Source organism: Rhinichthys klamathensis, unplaced genomic scaffold (genome assembly GCF_029890125.1).
Source record: "Rhinichthys klamathensis goyatoka isolate OS25496 unplaced genomic scaffold, OSU_Roscu_1.1 h1tg000054l_1, whole genome shotgun sequence".
Taxonomy (NCBI): Eukaryota; Metazoa; Chordata; class Actinopteri; order Cypriniformes; family Leuciscidae; genus Rhinichthys; species Rhinichthys klamathensis.
In genome coordinates, this window is record NW_026606599.1 from 2,228,232 (window position 1) to 2,247,634 (window position 19,403).

The window sequence follows — 19,403 nt, forward strand, 5'->3', positions numbered from 1 at the left end:
GGAACAAGCAAGCACTGTGACATTATGTTCTGCATACTATTTATGGAAATATAGTTTATATATATCATTTTAGAGTTCCTTATTTATTTATTGACCAAGGAATTCCTTTAAAATATGAAGAATTTTTGTCACATTATAAAATCTAAATTACAGCAAAGGAATATGCTATTGATTTTGGAGCTATCCCTTCTGGGATTGTTATGTTTATGAAGGGATTCAATAACAAGATACAATATAACAAGATACAAAAAAAAATATCTGATACATCTGTTGGTAAATGATCTCTTGCCACCAAATCAAACAACAGTATTCGTGCTCTGATCCAGAAAGATGTTGTCTCTTGCCCGAATGCCATCTTTTATTGGAACAGAGATATTGACATTAACTGGGCTAGAGTGTGGGCTTTGCCACAAAAAATATTTTTGTACAATAGTCTTATAAAGTGTCTTATAAAATGATACATCGTTGCTATCCCACAAAATGTTTTTAACAAAGGTTTATTTCCAACGACTTTGATGTAAATTGCACTTTCTGGTCTCTAAACTGAAGATTTATCTAATTTATTTTGGTATTGTGAGTATACTAAGAATTTTTGGAAAAACATTGTTTTTTTGTGGTTTGATTCCTGAAATCTCATTAAAATATGAAAATGTTATTCTGGGTTATATACATTGTGAAAGAGAACAATCAGATGTTTTTTATTTACTCAATCTAATTTTGTTTTTGTACACAAGTGTAAAATGTAATATTGTAAGCCTTTCCTAACCTTTTTCTGGAATACAGTTTATGTATTCTGTATATGTATTTATGACTCTTCCAAGAAGAAAGATATGTTATGGTCCCTGGTCTAGGTCAGGGTGTAACAAATGACAAATACTTTGTATTTACCCATTTTTTATGTCTTGTTTTCTGGGCTATTTTTATAGTGACATTCGTGGTTAACGAATCAATTTGTTAAACTAAACAAACAAGTAAAAACAACCAAGCAGTTTGGAAGCAAAAAAAAAAAAACTTCTCCATACGAAAAACTTGTATAAATACACATTTAATAAAAACGACTTAATGCAATCTTGAACTTAAAGCAGAACTGTTTGTGCAGGTGCCACAAATTCAGATAATTAAAGAAAGAAAATCGTCTTTTTTTAGAGATTGAGGTGGCTCTTAAAAGAGCCTTTGGGTTTGTGTGACTGCTGTGGATTTAGGCGCGCTCTCCGCGGATGCGGCGGGCCAGCTGGATGTCTTTGGGCATGATGGTGACTCTCTTGGCGTGGATGGCGCACAGGTTGGTGTCCTCAAACAGACCTACCAAATAAGCCTCGCTCGCCTCCTGCAGGGCCATGACAGCCGAGCTCTGGAAGCGCAGATCCGTCTTGAAATCTTGAGCGATTTCTCTCACCAGACGCTGGAAGGGCAGTTTGCGAATCAGCAGTTCAGTGGATTTCTGGTAACGGCGAATCTCTCTCAGCGCCACGGTACCGGGCCTGTAACGGTGAGGCTTCTTAACGCCACCGGTAGCGGGTGCGCTCTTACGGGCGGCTTTAGTGGCCAGCTGCTTCCTCGGGGCTTTTCCTCCGGTGGACTTACGAGCGGTCTGCTTAGTTCTCGCCATTGTTTCAAAGGAGTTCAGTTGCTGATGTGAACAAGAGACGAATGAATGAATGGTTCACTAGAACACAGCGCCTTTTAAGCCTATGTCTGCCATGCGCTCATTGGATGGCTTTGTTTCAGGGGCATTCTATTGGTTGTTGTCTGGCGACTCTAAATGACAGTTGGCCAATGGCTGTGCGCCTCCTGTTTTCAAACAAGAGACAAGAGTTTGTGGTTCCCGCCCGAACAGGCATTGTTTCTCTTTGTATTCCGCTCTCCAAGCCCAGACAATTGAGCGCTGGTCGCGCTCCAGTCTTTGGTGTGTGTCGTCACAATGTGTGTCCTAACGTGACTCTTGAAATGATTTTTCTTTTCATTTATGATAATTTAAGAGTTTGTGGGTAATGTAGGGTGGAGGATACCCATAACTTTTCTCCTGTTTAATGGTTAGTTAGGGAGTGAGGGAAGGTATCTGTTGTTTTGTTTTCTGTTTTGTATAGGTAAATTAATGTTATTCCCCTTTTAGGTAGAGGTTATTTTGTTTTCTTTTGAATTGGGCCCTCCTCCCGTGGTAATACTTTTGTTTTGGATTTATTTGTAATGTGTTCCTTTAATTTATATTATTAATTTATTTTCTAGCTTTGGCTATAGGGTACACAAATAAAAGGCAGACATGCCATTTCATTGATTATTTGGTGAATCTGGGACTGGAGATCTTCAAAGTCTCTCCACTGTTTGTTCGTCGTTCCCTATTTTACCCCTAGACAAAAAGGGGAGAAGTAACAACATGAAGAATAAGCGAAATCAGGTGTTTGTACAGCAAAACCCGTGATTGATTTTTTATTGAAAGTGTAGAGAAAAGTACACTTAACCACGTTGTGTTTCATTTCTTTGTATTGATATCAATATTTCCGTTTAAATGTTTTTAGCCATGCTAATAACTATAAGCACTTTCATAGTAGCCTACATTCATTAAATACTTACAAATAGTCTAGTAAGATTGGATAACAATAGAACATTACCAATTAAAATTATCTAGGGCCATTCATTTCTAGTCAGATTTAAAGAATAAAAAAAAGTCATTGAAAACAAACCAATTTAAAAATTGAATCTCATATCGCGTTAGATTCCGTAATAGTCTAGTCAGCATTATAGTACAAATTAAAACTTAGTTTATGGGAATTATTTTGCCGTTTATTTATTTTTATTTTTTATTGATCAATCGAAATTTTATTGAAGAAAACAAATCGGACAAATGAAATACTCTTTCTTGGGAGATATTGGGTGGCTCTTAAAAGAGCCTTTGGTTTTAAGAGAAGCTTCCGTCAGTTTACTTGCCCTTCGCGGGCTTCTCGGTCTTCTTGGGCAGCAGCACGGCCTGGATGTTGGGCAACACACCACCCTGAGCGATGGTCACGCCACCCAGAAGCTTGTTCAGCTCCTCGTCATTGCGCACCGCCAGCTGCAGGTGTCGAGGGATGATGCGGGTCTTCTTGTTGTCCCGAGCGGCGTTTCCAGCCAACTCCAGGATCTCAGCGGTCAGATACTCGAGCACAGCGGCCAAATACACCGGAGCTCCGGCACCGACGCGCTGGGCATAGTTGCCTTTGCGGAGAAGCCTGTGAACACGGCCGACGGGGAACTGCAGTCCCGCCCTGGAAGAGCGAGTCTTGGCCTTGGCGCGAGCCTTTCCCCCGGTTTTACCTCTTCCACTCATTGTAGCTTACAGTTGATGTTCTTCAAAGAAAGTAACACCTTCGAAGCTGTGTTCTGCCTTTTAAAAGAAAGCTCGCTAATCTCCTATTGGCTGGAGTCTGAACACATCATCGAGCCAATCAGTGAGCTTCCCTCCAAACACCAAACCCAACCCCCTTTCAACTATTCTCAAGTGTTTGCTATAAGCAAACCTTCTTAGCTTTATTTTAATCAATTTCTTTTTAAAGTTTTGAATACGTCAATGATTTCTTCAGTTTCTTAATTTTCATTGTTTTGATATTTTTTATTTAGTATGTATATTGTATGACTATGTAAAGCAATTACCATTTTTCACTTTACTGTCTGGTTACTAGTCGGTATTCATCAGTGTAATTTTAAAATTCACTGGTATAAACATGTGAACGTCTACGCACAGATACAGAGTTCATCAAAATGTTGAAATTGTAAATTTAAATGACTAACGTTCAATTCAATTCACATTTAATTGTATAGTGCTTTCCACAATACACTTCGTTTCAAAGCAGCTTTACAGAAAATGCATGAGTCCATTACAATTTAGTGTGATCTGTTATCAGAGGTAACTGTCTAAGTTATGTATTTCAGAAATGTAAATCACAGTTAGCTAAAAATGTATTAATTTAAACAATGTAATAATTTAAGGCAGAAACAATGAGCTCACTGAAGTAATGAATACTTGTTTGTTATCAAATGATTATGACCTTTTGAAAAATGTAGCATTGGTGCAAATCTCAGATAAAGCCAGGATTAGGCCTTAGTTCAATTAGGATATTTAAGTTAGTTATTTATTTTCTTCGGTCATTTTGAACAATTAAATCTTAGGTCATATGTAATTCAAAAATCCTGTACATAACACAATGAAAAAACATAAATCAATGAAACAAATAGAGAAAGAAAAGAAAAATTAAATACATTAGAAAGATAAATACAAAATGAGTACCTAGGAATTTAAAGTAGCTTAAGTAGCTTTTATAAATGTGCCTTGGGGGGGACAGACATTATGTGCATCTTGAGATTAAACAATATCACTGACAAGATCAGGTCAAGTTGCTTTCAGTAAAAAAAAAAACAGTTAAAACATGCATTTTAGTCTGGGTCTAGGTTTAAACCGCGTGTAATTTTGGATAAATGTATTTGCACATGAACATAAAGGGCCCATTATTTTTGTTCTCGCGGTAATGACACTTTCATTGAACAATGACCGATGAAATCATGCTCTTTACTATGAATTAGTGGGTGGCTCTTAAAAGAGCCTTTTTGATAGTAATGGAAAAAGGCGGCATAGAATGAGTTTATTTCTTTTTGGCTGCTGTCTTTTTAGGCTTGGCTGCTTTAGGTTTCGCCGTTTTGGGTTTTGCTGCCTTTGCCTTTTTCGGGCTCTTGGCTGCTTTCTTAGGAGTCGCGGGTTTCTTTGCCTTCTTGGGACTCTTCGTTGCCTTTTTAGCGGCGGGTTTCTTCACCTTCTTCGGGGATTTCTTAGCGACGGGCTTCTTTGCTGCTGCAGTTTTGGGCTTCTTCGCGGCTGCGGGTTTCTTGGCAGCGGGCTTCTTGGCTTTAGGAGTCGCTTTCTTGGCGGGTTTAGTCTTGGTCTCGGTCTGTTTCTTGTTGAGCTTGAAGGAGCCCGAGGCGCCGGTTCCTTTAGTCTGGACCAGGGTTTCATTAGTCACCAGACTCTTGATGGCGGTCTTGACGCGGGAGTTGTTCTTCTCCACATCGTATCCACCGGCAGCGAGCGCTTTCTTCAGGGCGGCGAGGGACACACCGCTCCTCTCTTTAGATGCGGACACAGCCTTGACGATCAGCTCGCGGACGCCTGGACCTGCTTTCTTGCTTTTGGCGGCTGATTTCTTCTTGGCCGCTTTAGTCGCGGATGCTGGAGCGGTTTCTGCCATGATTTCTCTGAGTTAATCTGGACTCACACAATCTGACTGTGATCAACAATGAGCCGCTGCGCCTTTAACAGCCGCATGAGAACCGTGTAGACTCAACCTGCTCTGTTCAGCGTCTGCTCCTGCACTAACGCCTTTGCTTGTGTTTTCTCCTTTCATATTTGGAATAAAACTGAATTTGTAAAATAGTTTAATAGATTAAAAACAGCGTACACACCGAGTAGAGAGATTGAACTTTATTTTAAGACTAAAACACGCGACAAGTGAACATTTATTTAAGCATCGTCCGATCAAATCCAAAGCGTGCACCTGTAATGAACAAGGCTGCGTGTATATTTCATGTAATTTTGTGTATTAACGGTGGTAAACTACCAAGTGTGTCATCCTGGTTTTGGAAATAGCACTTTGACAATGGCTTTAATGTAAGGAAGATCGCTGAGGGACTTGTGGAGTGTTTCTTTCAGAGGTTGTTTTGTGCAGCTTGAAGCACACACACATATCTGTATGTGCGTGTGACTCTCATGTCTTTTTAAATGAATTTAGATTATTATATGATTAGGCTACTTAACAGAACTACCAAGACAAGTTGTTTTAAGGCTGTTTGCCATATCAGGCATTTTTTCTTAAATAAATGGTACACTGCTAAAACTGCATGACTTTAGCTTATTATTCATACTTTGTGAATTCATTAGCCTATCTGACGGGTTGCAATATTCAAGCATGATTTCATTCTGAGTGGGTTTGAAGTTCTTGTTTAATAATTTAGGGCAAATAAAATGATGTGCATGCAGTGCATTGGAATTCCCAGATGACATTCACATGAACCGTTTACAGACTCTGATGTTGGACCAAAAAGGCAAAAAGCTCATTACAGTTGAGATTTTTTTCAAAAGATGATGCAATCGTTTAATTTAATTACTGAACACATGAGTTAAACTGACAGTCTCTTAAAGAACAATGAATATTATATATACAGGTCCTTCTCAAAAAATTAGCATATTGTGATAAAGTTCATTATTTTCCATAATGTAATGATAAAAATTAAACTTTCATATATTTTAGATTCATTGCACACCAACTGAAATATTTCAGGTCTTTTATTGTTTTAATACTGATGATTTTGGCAAACAGCTCATGCGAACCAAAAATTCCTGTCTCAAAAAATTGGCATATTTCATCCGACCAATAAAAGAAGTGTTTTTAATACAAAAAAAAAAAAAAGTCAACCTTCAAATAATTATGTTCAGTTATGCACTCAATAGTCAATACTTGGTCGGGAATACTTTTGCAGAAATGACTGCTTCAATGCGGCGTGGCATGGAGGCAATCAGCCTGTGGCACTGCTGAGGACGGGAGGCCCAGGATGCTTCGATAGTGGCCTTAAGCTCATCCAGAGTGTTGGGTCTTGCGTCTCTCAACTTTCTCTTCACAATATCCCACAGATTCTCTATGGGGTTCAGGTCAGGAGAGCTGGCAGGCCAATTGAGCACAGTAATACCATGGTCAGTAAACCATTTACCAGAGGTTTTGGCACTGTGAGCAGGTGCCAGGTCGTGCTGAAAAATGAAATCTTCATCTCCATAAAGCTTTTCAGCAGATGGAAGCATGAAGTGCTCCAAAATCTCCTGATAACTAGCTGCATTGACCCTGCCCTTGATAAAACACAGTGCACCAACACCAGCAGCTGAAATGGCACCCCAGACCATCACTGACTGTGGGTACTTGACACTGGACTTCAGGCATTTTGGCATTTCCTTCTCCCCAGTCTTCCTCCAGACTCTGGCACCTTGATTTCCAAATGACATGCAAAACTGAGCAACAGTCCAGTGCTGCTTCTCTGTAGCCCAGGTCAGGCGCTTCTGCCGCTGTTTCTGGTTCAAAAGTGGCTTGACCTGGGGAATGCGGCACCTGTAGCCCATTTCCTGCACACGCCTGTGCACGGTGGCTCTGGATGTTTCTACTCCAGACTCAGTCCACTGCTTCCGCAGGTCCCCCAAGGTCTGGAATCGGTCCTTCTCCACAATCTTCCTCAGGGTCCGGTCACCTCTTCTCGTTGTGCAGCGTTTTTTTGCCACACTTTTTCCTTCCCACAGACTTCCCACTGAGGTGCCTTGATACAGCACTATGGGAACAGCCTATTTGTTCAGAAATTTCTTTCTGTCTTACCCTCTTGCTTGAGGGTGTCAATGATGGCCTTCTGGACAGCAGTCAGGTCGGCAGTCTTACCCATGATTGCGGTTTTGAGTTATGAAACAGGCTGGGAGTTTTTAAAAGCCTCAGGAATCTTTTGCAGGTGTTTAGAGTTAATTAGTTGATTCAGATGAGGTTAATAGCTCGTTTAGAGACCCTTTTCATGATATGCTAATTTTTTGAGACAGGAATTTTGGGTTTTCATGAGCTGTATGCCAAAATCATCAGTATTAAAACAATAAAAGACCTGAAATATTTCAGTTGGTGTGCAATGAATCTAAACTATATGAAAGTTTAATTTTCATCATTACATTATGGAAAATAATGAACTTTATCACAATATGCTAATTTTTTGAGAAGGACCTGTATTTCTTTTGTATAGTGTTTTGTTCTTTGTATTTTTGTTTTCAAAAATAAACCACACATTTAAACTACATGTTAGAATTTTTTTTTTTATTGAGCATAATAGAATACTTTTTGTGCGGAAAACAAAACAAAAATAACGACTTTATTCGACTATTCCATTGCTTCCTTGTGGGCCTGAGACGAGAGTTCAAGAGATTTCCAGGACGCATGCGTGAGAACTGACATTCTTCTTCTACTACACACTACACAGCGCGCGTCTTACAAGCAGAGGAAGACGCGTGCTGTACATAGTAGTAGAAGAAGAACGTCAGTTCTCGCGCATGCGTCCTGGAAATCTCTTGAACTCTCGTCTCAGGCCCACAAGGAAGCAATGGAATAGTCGAATAAAGTCGTTATTTTTGTTTTGTTTTCCGCACAAAAAGTATTCTCGTCGCTTGATAAACTTATAGTGGAGCCACTGTAGGCACATGAAATATTTAAACATTTTCTTGAATGACTTTCTGGGCCGCCAAGTATCATTCCCTTTGGCTGCCTATGTAGCATTGATCCACCTCTCAGATTTAATCAAAAATATCTTCATTTGTGTTCTGAAGATGAACGAAGGTCTTACGGGGTTGGTACAGCATGGGGTGAGTAATTAATGACTTAATTTTCATTTTTGGGTGAACTTACCCTTTAAGTGTGAACATAGACTGTTGAGAAAGAAAATGCATTGCTATCGGTATGGATCCATGCATTAGGTGTTAAAGTGACAGCAGCCTATAGACCTGCTGACTGTGTCATTAATGTTAATCAAACTACAAAAAAAAACAGAGAAAATCACTCACTGTTCTTGACTTAAGAACGTTTATAGCTTTTATAGCAGTCTTTCTTTTAAAGCCTCAGCAGTTTTATTTTTACATTTGATTATTCAACTTCTGTTTTGTGCATTATTGTTTCGCATATCGCATTATTTAACAAGTTATTGCTTATCACACTTTTCTGCATTATTGAACAGCCCTGGTGGACTCGTAGAACAAATGTAGTACACACAAACCTGAGATACTGTATTGTTTGTTAATAAAACAGACAGAGCATTCAACAAATTCAACAGTCACACTGAAAGAAAGGAGATCTCACTGACAGCCAATATGATGGACACGAGCAGAAACATGAAGGCTGCCTGCCAGTAGAAAACTGAGAAGTTTGGAAGTTTGGGGACTGGGAATGAAGCTTCTGGAAAAAATCAAACTGACAAAGTTATACCCAAGCAAGAAAACATGAAAGCATTGCACTCTTATGCATTTACAAATATGTGCTGATGCATTTTCACCTTTTACAGAGATCCAGCTGTGGAGAGAGAGCTGTCCTCTCTCTGTTTTACAGGAGTAGAAACCCTCATGTGACTTTGAGACAGTAGTGATGCTCATCTCTCCTGTCGTCTGATTCTGGATCAGTGATCCGTCTTTATAGAAATCAGCACTGAGGATCGGGGAGTTTGTAGATCGATGTAAACAGTGTAGAGTCAGAGTCTCTCCCTCAATCACAGGATCAACAGAACTCTCCAGAATCACCTCACCGTCTACAAACATATGCGTGTAAGCTTTAAAATTGTCAACTATCTTTGGCATATGCTGATAAAAAATCAACCAAAACATGAGAACAAACTAACAAATGCATTCCTTTTTAATTCTATGGTTCAACAAAAGAGAAAAAAGATGCACTCAAATAAAATAATTTATGAACAGGTGCTGGGGCAAAGCATAAAGTGTAAAATCATAATATAGCCTACATATTAAAAAACACTTTATAAAAGTTCAGTCTTTATTCTGATTGGCTGAGCTGTGTTCAAAGCCATTGTAAATTACACTACAAACATAAAGAAATAATATAAATATTTTTTTTATGGACTAAGCCATACAAAGGGTGTTCTGTGTCTTGCCTAACAATGTTCCTTAGCTGTTCTAAATTCACTGTAAACCACGGCTTCACATGGGTTGTTGCTTTACTCTATAACACCTCAAGAACTGAGCACAAAAAAGAGACAAAAGAACAAATCAAAACCATGAGCTTAAACTAAAATTAAAATGAAAACTGAATGAAAATAAAAGCTAATGCAAAACATAAATAAATACTATATAATAGCATACATAATATTAAAATAGCACTGCACTGTGAAATACCATGCACAACATGCAAATTCAAATATAGAGATAATCCCCCCCCCCCCCCCCACACACACACACACACAAACACAAAAACAAAACAAGAACAAATAACAATTATTGAGATTAAATCCAAGCATGTCTGTTTTTAAAAAATAATATACATTGTAAGATGTAGAACAAATATAAGCAAAAATGAACAAAACTAAAGACAAAGAGTTTCAGTGTGAAGTGGCAGCATTATAATTCATTCATACACAACAATTAGTGTCAAGTACAAGATAACTACTAGCATTATACGCTAAACAGTTTTTAGAGATAAAACTTTTTACATTCGATTATCATGAAAACAAATCTCAGAGAACGGTTGACTAGGTACCAGGTACCAATGTTTTATTAGACCAAAGGTTCATTTTGCGCCGGAGTTCTCCTTTAACCTGTTGAGGTAGCCCTAGGTGTGAGGTATGAAGGAATCGAACCACTGGCACATATGATCAAGTTCCCATAACAGACAATTTTTTTTATATTCCTCTATTGCAAACTTTGAAGTTCATATTCACCAACCAAGAGATCTGTGATCATTTTGTGCAGCCTTCTGAGAAAACTGGGTTTTACAAAGACTGTGATGGTGACTATTTTAGAGATCACCCCCTCTTCTCTGAAAAACCAAACTCTCTTCAAATACAGATATTCTACGATGATTTTGAAGTGGCAAATCCACTTGGATCCAAACATGGTATCCATAAGGTTGGAAGCATATACTTTGTTTTACGAAACCTATCTCCAAAGATAAACTCCGCTCTTATGAATATTCATCTTTTAGCACTTTTTATACTGACGATGTAAAGAAGTATGGATTTGAATTAATCTTACACCCCCTCCTCGTACGTGATCTGAAAGTCCTTGAGTGTGCAGGAATTGAAGTTCCTTTCTCCGATGAACCAGTTCACGGAACAATTGCACAAGTAACTGGAGACAATTTGGGATTACACACATTACTCAGGTATGTTGAATCTTTCAGTGCAAACCATTTTTGTCGCTTTTGTCTAGTAGACAAACAGACCTCACAAATGGTTTTTAGTGATGATGATCCAAGAATAACATTATACGTAATAAAGCACTGCATGCTCAGCATTGCAATGACCTCATGGTAAATCCTACACTGCCATCCACATTTAGAGTTAAGCGACAATGTTTGTTCAATGATCTACAGTACTTTAATGTTTCTGAAAATTATGATGTAGACATTATGCATGACATATTGGAGGGAGTGGGGCAATTTGAGATGAAGTTGCTGTTTGCTTACCTCTCAGACAACAAAATCATATCCAAGACAGATGTTTGTAACCGAATGTACTCGTACAATTATGGCTTTGTTGATAGAAAAAATCGTCCAACCAGAATAAACTTGGAGCAGACTGGAAACGGAATTGGTCTCAATGCCATTCAAACTTTTTGCTTAATCCGGAATATGCCCTTGATATTTGGAGATGTTTTACAAGAAGGAAATGCCCACTATAGACTCTTGTTGCTTCTGTTGCAAATTATGAACATTATATTTTCTCCAGTTGTTACTGATGGAATGACAGTATGTCTGAAGCATCTCATTGTTGACCATCATCAACTTTTCAAAGAGCTTTACCCATATCGCAGAATGATCCCTAAACATCCCATTCGAAAAATAGGCCCAATTCTACATGTTTGGTCAATGAGATTTTAAGCCAAACATTTTCAAGAACACAATCAAAAATTTCAAAAACATAAAGTCATTGGCCCAAAAACATATCAGATGGCTATAGCATACCATTGGGAATCAATGCCATTTAAAACTATTGACTGTGGGCCAGTAAAAACTGTTCAGCTCATTGACTTGCCACATGGTGAGATGATTGCAGAAGAACTGCGGGTTGACTTAGACTGTGAAGTTGATCAGACTTCTTGGATCACTTGTTTTGGAACTGAGTATCGTCCAGGCCTTTTAGTTTGCACAAACAAAGAGGACGATTTGTCTGTATTTAGTCAGATAAAAGACATCATTGCATTTAATCGAGAATATTTTCTTGTAACAGAGGACTTTCAGACACTTTGTTTTGCAGAGCATTTTCATTCCTTTCATGTGTTACAGGGAAATGGTCAGAATGTTTCCATGCTTAAAGTTGATGAATTGCACTTTTTTTAAGCCGTATGAGCTGCAAACTACTTATGGTTTTGATAGAGATTATCAATATGTGGTTCCTGTACATGTGTTTGTATGAGTTTGTGGTTTTTAACATCCATGTACATGTACAATAAAACAGACATAAAAAGCACTGACTTGGAGTATTTTTCACTCACTGAGGGTGTTCTAGGTTTACACGGCAGGTGTTCAAAAGCACTAAAATGGTGTCAAAAAGTGCTAGTTATAAGAGTGCATTTTTAATCTCCAAGTGTTCAAATGTAACTCTATTTTTTTTTAGTGTATATATTTTACACTTTTTACAGTGTTTACTGAACACCAAACTCTTGGACCTATATACACTGAAACCAGTGTTCAATGTACTCCTATAGAGTACATTGAACACTCTTATTTTTGCTGTGTGAGTGTTGAGTGTTACCATTAACAGAGAGATTAACTCGGTTACTCTCCTGTGAGGATGATGGTCTTTTTCAATCTCTCTGTCCTTTACACCAGTACTGACCCTGATCAGACTCAGTAGCTCCTCTGATAGTGACAGTGTCTCTATTTACAGTGTAACGCTCAGACGTCTGTAACATTACACTGTTTGTGCCTTTAAATACCACTCATATCTCTCACTTCTTGGGTGCGGACTTCGCTGGTTCAGGCATGATGCTTCGCTCAGAGAAACTCAAAGAACAATAAAGCTGGATTACTACAGGCGGGTTTTTATCATCGATTGTAAAAAAAAAAAAACGTTATCATGCTAATTTCAAAAGGGAAGAACGGGCCTCTGTGATTGTGAGTCTTCGTGGACCAAAACACCTCTTGCGTATTGTTTGGTCACTCCACAAGGTGTCACTGTGGCCTCAAATCTTCAGCACTGCCACTCTGAGCTCGATTGCTATGTCTGAGGTAAAACACGTCCCCTCATTAGGTATGGAGCACAAAACCTGCAAAAACTATAAATACATACATATACGAATATATAAATCCACAAAATTCTACATAAAGAATATAAATAAAAATTAATGTTCAAATAAATAAATACTTAAATAAAAACATATAAATCCAAAAATAAAGAGCCTATATAAATTATTGAATATGTGAGTAAATAATTAAATAAATAAAACGAATGTTGGAGGAAATAAAAAAAATGTTAAAGGAAATGCTAAACTGTAAGTTTTCTTTCTTCCTTTTAACTGTTTTATTCATTTTTGAATAAACTGCCTTTTCATTGCTTTATTCTGCATTAGGCTACTAATATTAATGTAATGAATAAGGAAATGATTGGAATTTAGGTGGGATTAATGTACACGCCCCTCTTAATCTAAACGAATGAGTGTTGCGTAATTGACTTAAAGGAGAACTCCGGCGCAAAATGAACCTTTGGTCTAATTACACATTGTTACATAGTCAACCGTTATCTGAGATTTGTTTTCATGATTATCGAATGTAAATAGTTTTATCTCTAAAAACAGTTTAGCCTATAAAGCTAGTATAACGCTAGTATATTGGGCATAGATCAATGACAAATAAAAATCGCTTGTTAATACCACTGAAGGGTTGGTCAAAATCCCTTGCCTCTTCAAATGCATCCATAATCATATATCCTTTTGAATGCTTATATACTTCCTTTATAAAAATCAATAATCAAATATATTCATTATCACATAATAATTTTTATATTCTTTGTGCTTGTGAAATTATATTTTCTTAAATGCATGTGATGTAAATAACCAGTTTCTTTTAGGTGCATTCCAATCTTACTTTGAGATTGCACGTAGTACACGCAGGACACGAAGGCCACGAACCCACAAGGCCGTTTGTCTCTTTCTCTGGGATCAGTAGATAGGTTAGAGGGTCCTAAGGCAGCGTGGGCACATATGATCCTTCGCTGGACATATGGTCAAGCTATATTGAGCGTTACTATCGAACTTTAATTGTTGTACTAAAATGTATTCTTTCCAGTATATTTCCTTCCTTGGGAGTAAATGCCAGTTATCTGTTTTTCTCCCAAACGAGTGAATGTTTTAGCATTATGTTTTGGTATACTTAACTGATAATAAGGAGCTCAGACTCTCTTCAGCCTTGATGGGAGCTGTTATTTGCTAGTGTCTGTTATTTGTGTGTGTGTGTGTGTATGACATTCTATGTGGTTCTGGACGTTCGGACCAGACAACCCGGCGCCCTTCTCTAACCTGCGAGGCCACCACAGACCTAAATCCAATGAGTGGACGACAACTATCTTGACTAATGGCGATAGGCACCCCTATCTCCTCACATGTGTTAAATTGTTTAGGCTCTTAATGTTTCTTAGCCAATGAGAATCATTCAACCTGTAAGCAATGACGTAGCTTAGACCTTGGAAATGGTATAACTGCTGTGATCTTTGTAACTGTAGGGGAGGCGGCCTACGAACTCCTGTGTGAGTCTTGAAGCTGACTTCTGCTGGTGAAACTGCATACTATCTTCAGTAAAACTTTTCTTTAATTTTTTATAATTCTGACTCCGGGTCTTCATTCTTCATATCTGGTTCTGGGTCTTTGACTGTATACCCCTTACACCACTAACAAGGCTCAAAATAGCCCCACACTAGCACGGTAGCATAATGAGGGTCCCTACCTTCAAACCGAAGCATTGAGAACTTTGTCGGTGTCCAGACAGTTTAATAAGAAGATATTTTTTACATACACTCAACTTCGCGTATACAGGCAGAAGCCATCTTTGAAAAAGAGTCTCTACCAGTCGATCTACGAACGCCGATCCAAGTGCGCTGGTGAGATGTGAACGAGCTATAAGTTGTGATAAGGTGCGCGAACAGCAGGCTTGGATCGTTTGATGTCAGCATAGTTCGGTCTTGCTAACCTAGCTGGACAGGCAGTGCATCTCTTGCATCACTTTTTGCCTGACAAAAGTGAGAGTAAAATACAAATTTTTTACGTTTGTTTTTGATAAACGACAAAGTGCAACGGTGTTTGTTTTCTGCAGCTCAGTGTTATCGTGCGTTCATGCGCATGCACGAAATGAAACTCGCATTTTTCAAGCAGAAATATGTGGAGACCAGACATACTGTACAATACATGCACGTGAAGGATGGCACTCCCAATCAAAGTACACATTATAAAACAAGACACTGATTATCTAGTCTCAGTGTAGTTAAAAACTCTAAACAACTGCACTAATTATGCAAGATAGAAAGCAATGTATTGACAATTTGACATTGATTGACAATTGATTTATAGGCTATATTGAATTTAAAATGTTGATTAGCTGGACATACTGGTCAATATGAATGCACATCCCTCAGTAAATAATAACCATAAATCAAGAATTGCTTCAACCTGCATAATGATAATAAAAAAATCACACTGATGCCGAAAATACCCAGGCTGTAGAGAGAACCAAAGTTAATCCCAAAAGCCAAAGCTCAGGGTTATAATTTATTATTTTCTTCTTATTTATGTTTACGTTAATATTCACTTCTTATGTTAACATTCTATAGAAAATACTCTATTCAATAAATTTTGTTTGTTTGAACCTCATTCTGTTCTATATTGTTGTACTTATTCTTTGACTGTTTTGTTTAAAGGAGGGAGGATTGTATTGGGAGCACTGAAGTGTCAGGTGTGACTGTGTGGCAATGGCAAATGGTTTACATAGCTCACGAACTGAATGCGAGCAAGAAGCACAACTGAATGTACGGGAAGCCAAAAGGTTAAAAAAGGATTGTATTTTTTCCCAAAATCTAAGCGTTTTTTTTTTTTTTTTTCAATATATAAGAGTTTTTCCATTCAATCCAGATTATTTCTTTTCAAATAAAATTAATAAATAAAAATAATTAAACTAATATGAGGAACTCTTTTTCTCATGTATCTCATCTCTGATCTGGGGGGGGGGGGGGGGGGACCTTTTTTCAGGTCAGAGCAACTGCCCCTCAAAATTCCTGTGCACGTCCCTGGTTGTGAGTACTGCCCGAGAGAGATTCGGGGGAGCTCTCACTTGTGGGGAAACGCCAGACGGCCGCTCGGGATGATTAGTGTCTCCGGCGGTGAAAATAGACAGTCAGTGGGGGGTAAATGTGCCAGATAGTCAGGGACGCGACTTCGGGCTAGGAGAGCTCCTCCTAATCGGTGTGATAATTGCAAGCAATAGAGAGTTTGGAGAAACTGATACTGTCAGCCGACTGACGCAACCGAAAGGTTCCTGGGTATCCTCTTTGCTGAACCTCTTGGATCCTCTTGAGTCTGCCTGCTGACCAAATTAACTGAACAGAGATTTCCTGTGTACCCTTCTCGCCAGGGCGTGAGCTCGTCTGCTGGTGGATCAATATACTGAGCAAGGGGGGTAATGTGTTTTATGAGCTGATATTGTGTTTTAACCATTAATAAAGAGTTGTGTGTTAACTGCCATCCTAGTGTGTTGGTCTCTGCCCCTCGCGAACACCGTGCGGTTGTTACATTAATAATAATGATGTGTGACTAAAATCTAAACAAATCAAGCTTGATGCAGAATAGTTTACTGGAATAAACATGTTAACATCTATGCAGACAGATACTTCAGATTTCATCAATAAAATATTCTCATTCTCATATCAGTATTAACATAGAAATGTATTTTCTCAGTAACATAAAGGGCACATTATTCTGTTGTCATGGCAACATGTCAGAAAGCCAATGACAATCAAGTCAGACCCCATCGGTCTGGGGCCGCTCACAAACCAAGAGTTCACAAATGGGTCCAACACACAATAGTAGAGACTCCGCAGGCAGAATTCCACCAAAATATACTGAGTACAATAGAAAACTACACATAATGTCTGCAGAGCTGGACCCACTAATAATTAAAATGAAAAACGAGACATTAAAATTCATGCCCATCTAAAAGCGATACTAAGACCCTGCATCACAAAGCTCTACTGTATCTGAGCGCAGAGAGAAGACCCTCGATCATAACTCAACAAATGTCAAACATGTTAAACCCTAAAACAAATCCCTGATCACAACAAATCAAATTATTAAAACCCTCTATGGTACGCAATATGATATCAGTGAGGAAAAAAAAAATATTTGTTATGTTTTTCCTGCTTAAAATTGGACACTATAACAACATCAATAAACATTATCATTATTTATTTATTTATTTATTAATTAAAAGTTTGTTGCCTCAAGGCAACATTGTACCACAATGGACAAATTGAAACATTTGACATTTTCATGAAGAAAAAAATTATAGATTTATTGAAAACATCAATTTCTTTAACTAAACACTTGAACAAACAGATTTATCAAGTTTTTAACGAATTACACATTTCATATTTTATAAAAAGTAACATTTATCCAGCTGTTGCCCTCAGGCAACATTGTACCATCGTGGAACGCAAGTACTACAAACCATCATATCAAGTTATCATATCAAAACATTACAATCAGTGTTGTTTCAAGGTAAAGCATTAACAATAACCATAACCTTATCCTAATATGAAGGCCAGGCCTCAACAACAGCAAGATCAAACATGTGGAAGACCTCCCCGGCCGACCTAATGACCCGTGTGAGGTCAGGGCAGGGGGGACTGACCCCCCCAGGGGCCCGATGGGAGCACCCCAAAATCCGAGAACCTCAGAAGCAGCGCCGCCTTCATCCTGTGTGGCGCCACACGCCCTTGTCCCACTCACCCACTATTTGTCCAATTGCCCACTATAGTGGCCAAATGTCCTGTTGACCCCCCCCCCCCCCCCCGACCACTCACAAGCCACGCCCCCGTCCCACAAACCCACTATTTTTTCGATTGCCCACCATAGTGGCCAAATGTCCCGTCAACCCCCGCTGACCACTCACAAGCCACACGCCCCGTCCCACGAACACACTATTTGTCCGATTACCCAGTATAGTGGCCAAATGTCCGGTCGACCCCCCTGACCGGTCCCAAGCCACGCCCCATCCCACAAACCCACTATTTGTCCGATTGCCCCCTACAGTGGCCAAATATCCCGTCGACCCCCGCTGACCACTCACTAGCCATGCCCCCGTCCCACGAACCCACTATTTGTCCAATTGCCCCTATAGTGGCCAAATGTCCCGTCGACCCCCGCTGATCACTCACTAGTCATGCCCCCGTCCCACAAATCCACTATTTGTCCGATTTCCCATAGTGGCCAAATATTCAGTCGACCCCCGCTGACCACACACAAGCCACACGCCCCCGTCCCACGAACCCACTATTTGTCCGATTACCCACTATAGTGGCCAAATGTCCCGTCGACCCCCCTGACCGATCCCAAGCCACACTCCCATCCCACAAACCCACTATTTGTCTGATTACCCATAGTGGCCAAATGTCCCGTCGACCCCCGCTGACCACTCACTAGTCACGCCCCGTCCCACGAATCCACTATTTGTCCGATTACTCACTATAGTGGCCAAATGTCCCATCGACCCCCGCTGACCACTCACTAGTCACTCCCCCGTCCCACAAATCCACTCTTTGTCCGATTACCCATAGTGGCCAAATGTCCCATCGACCCCCGCTGACCACTCACTAGTCACTCCCCCGTCCCACAAATGCACTATTTGTCCGATTACCCATAGTGGCCAAATGTCCCGTCGACCCCCGCTGACCACTCACTAGCCACACCCCCGTCCCACGAACCCACTATTTGTCCGATTACCCACTATAGTGGTCAAATGTCCCGTCGACCCCCTGACTGGTACCAAGCCACGATCCCATCCCACAAACCCACTATTTGTCCTATTACCCACTATAGTGGCCAAATGTCCCGTCAACCCCCCTGACCGGTCCCAAGCCACGATCCCATCCCACAAACCCACTATTTGTCCGATTACCCATAGTGGCCAAATGTCCCGTCAACCCCCGTTGACCATTCACTAGCCACGCCCCCGTCCCACGAACCCACTATTTGTCCGATTGCCCACTATAGTGGTCAAATGTCCCGTCGACCCCCCTGACTGGTCCCATGCCACGATCCCATCCCACAAACCCACTATTTGTCCGATTACCCATAGTGGCCAAATGTCCCGTCGACCCCCGCTGACCACTCACTAGCCACACCCCCATCCTACAAACCCACTATTTGTCCGATTACCCACTATAGTGGCCAAGTGTCCCGTCGACCCCCCTGACCGGTCCCAAGCCACGATCCCATCCCACAAACCCACTATTTGTCCGATTACCCATAGTGGCCAAATGTCCCGTCGACCCCCGCTGACCACTCACTAGCCACCCCCCGTCCCACAAACCCACTATTTGTCCGATTACCCACTATAGTGGCCAAGTGTCCCGTCGACCACCCTGACCGGTCCCAAGCCACGATCCCATCC

The 19,403-nt window shown here is 39.9% G+C and overlaps 4 protein-coding genes across 4 annotated transcripts in view; all 4 read right to left on the bottom strand.

The window, feature by feature from the left end:
* The window catches only part of LOC130083233 (Fc receptor-like protein 5), a 514,396-nt gene that overhangs the window by 109,522 nt on the left and 385,471 nt on the right, over positions 1 to 19,403 (bottom strand). The window lies entirely within an intron of this gene.
* On the bottom strand, positions 1,155 to 1,635 carry LOC130083316 (histone H3). Its single transcript, XM_056248335.1, has one exon. It carries the CDS (start codon positions 1,607 to 1,609, stop codon positions 1,199 to 1,201), a length of 411 nt encoding a protein of 136 aa, XP_056104310.1. The 5' UTR covers positions 1,610 to 1,635; the 3' UTR covers positions 1,155 to 1,198.
* On the bottom strand, positions 2,866 to 3,316 carry LOC130083320 (histone H2A-like). Its single transcript, XM_056248338.1, has one exon. It carries the CDS (start codon positions 3,302 to 3,304, stop codon positions 2,918 to 2,920), a length of 387 nt encoding a protein of 128 aa, XP_056104313.1. The 5' UTR covers positions 3,305 to 3,316; the 3' UTR covers positions 2,866 to 2,917.
* LOC130083314 (histone H1-like) lies at positions 4,614 to 5,240 on the bottom strand. Its single transcript, XM_056248333.1, has one exon. The coding sequence runs from the start codon at positions 5,211 to 5,213 to the stop codon at positions 4,614 to 4,616; it is 600 nt and encodes a 199-aa protein (XP_056104308.1). The 5' UTR covers positions 5,214 to 5,240.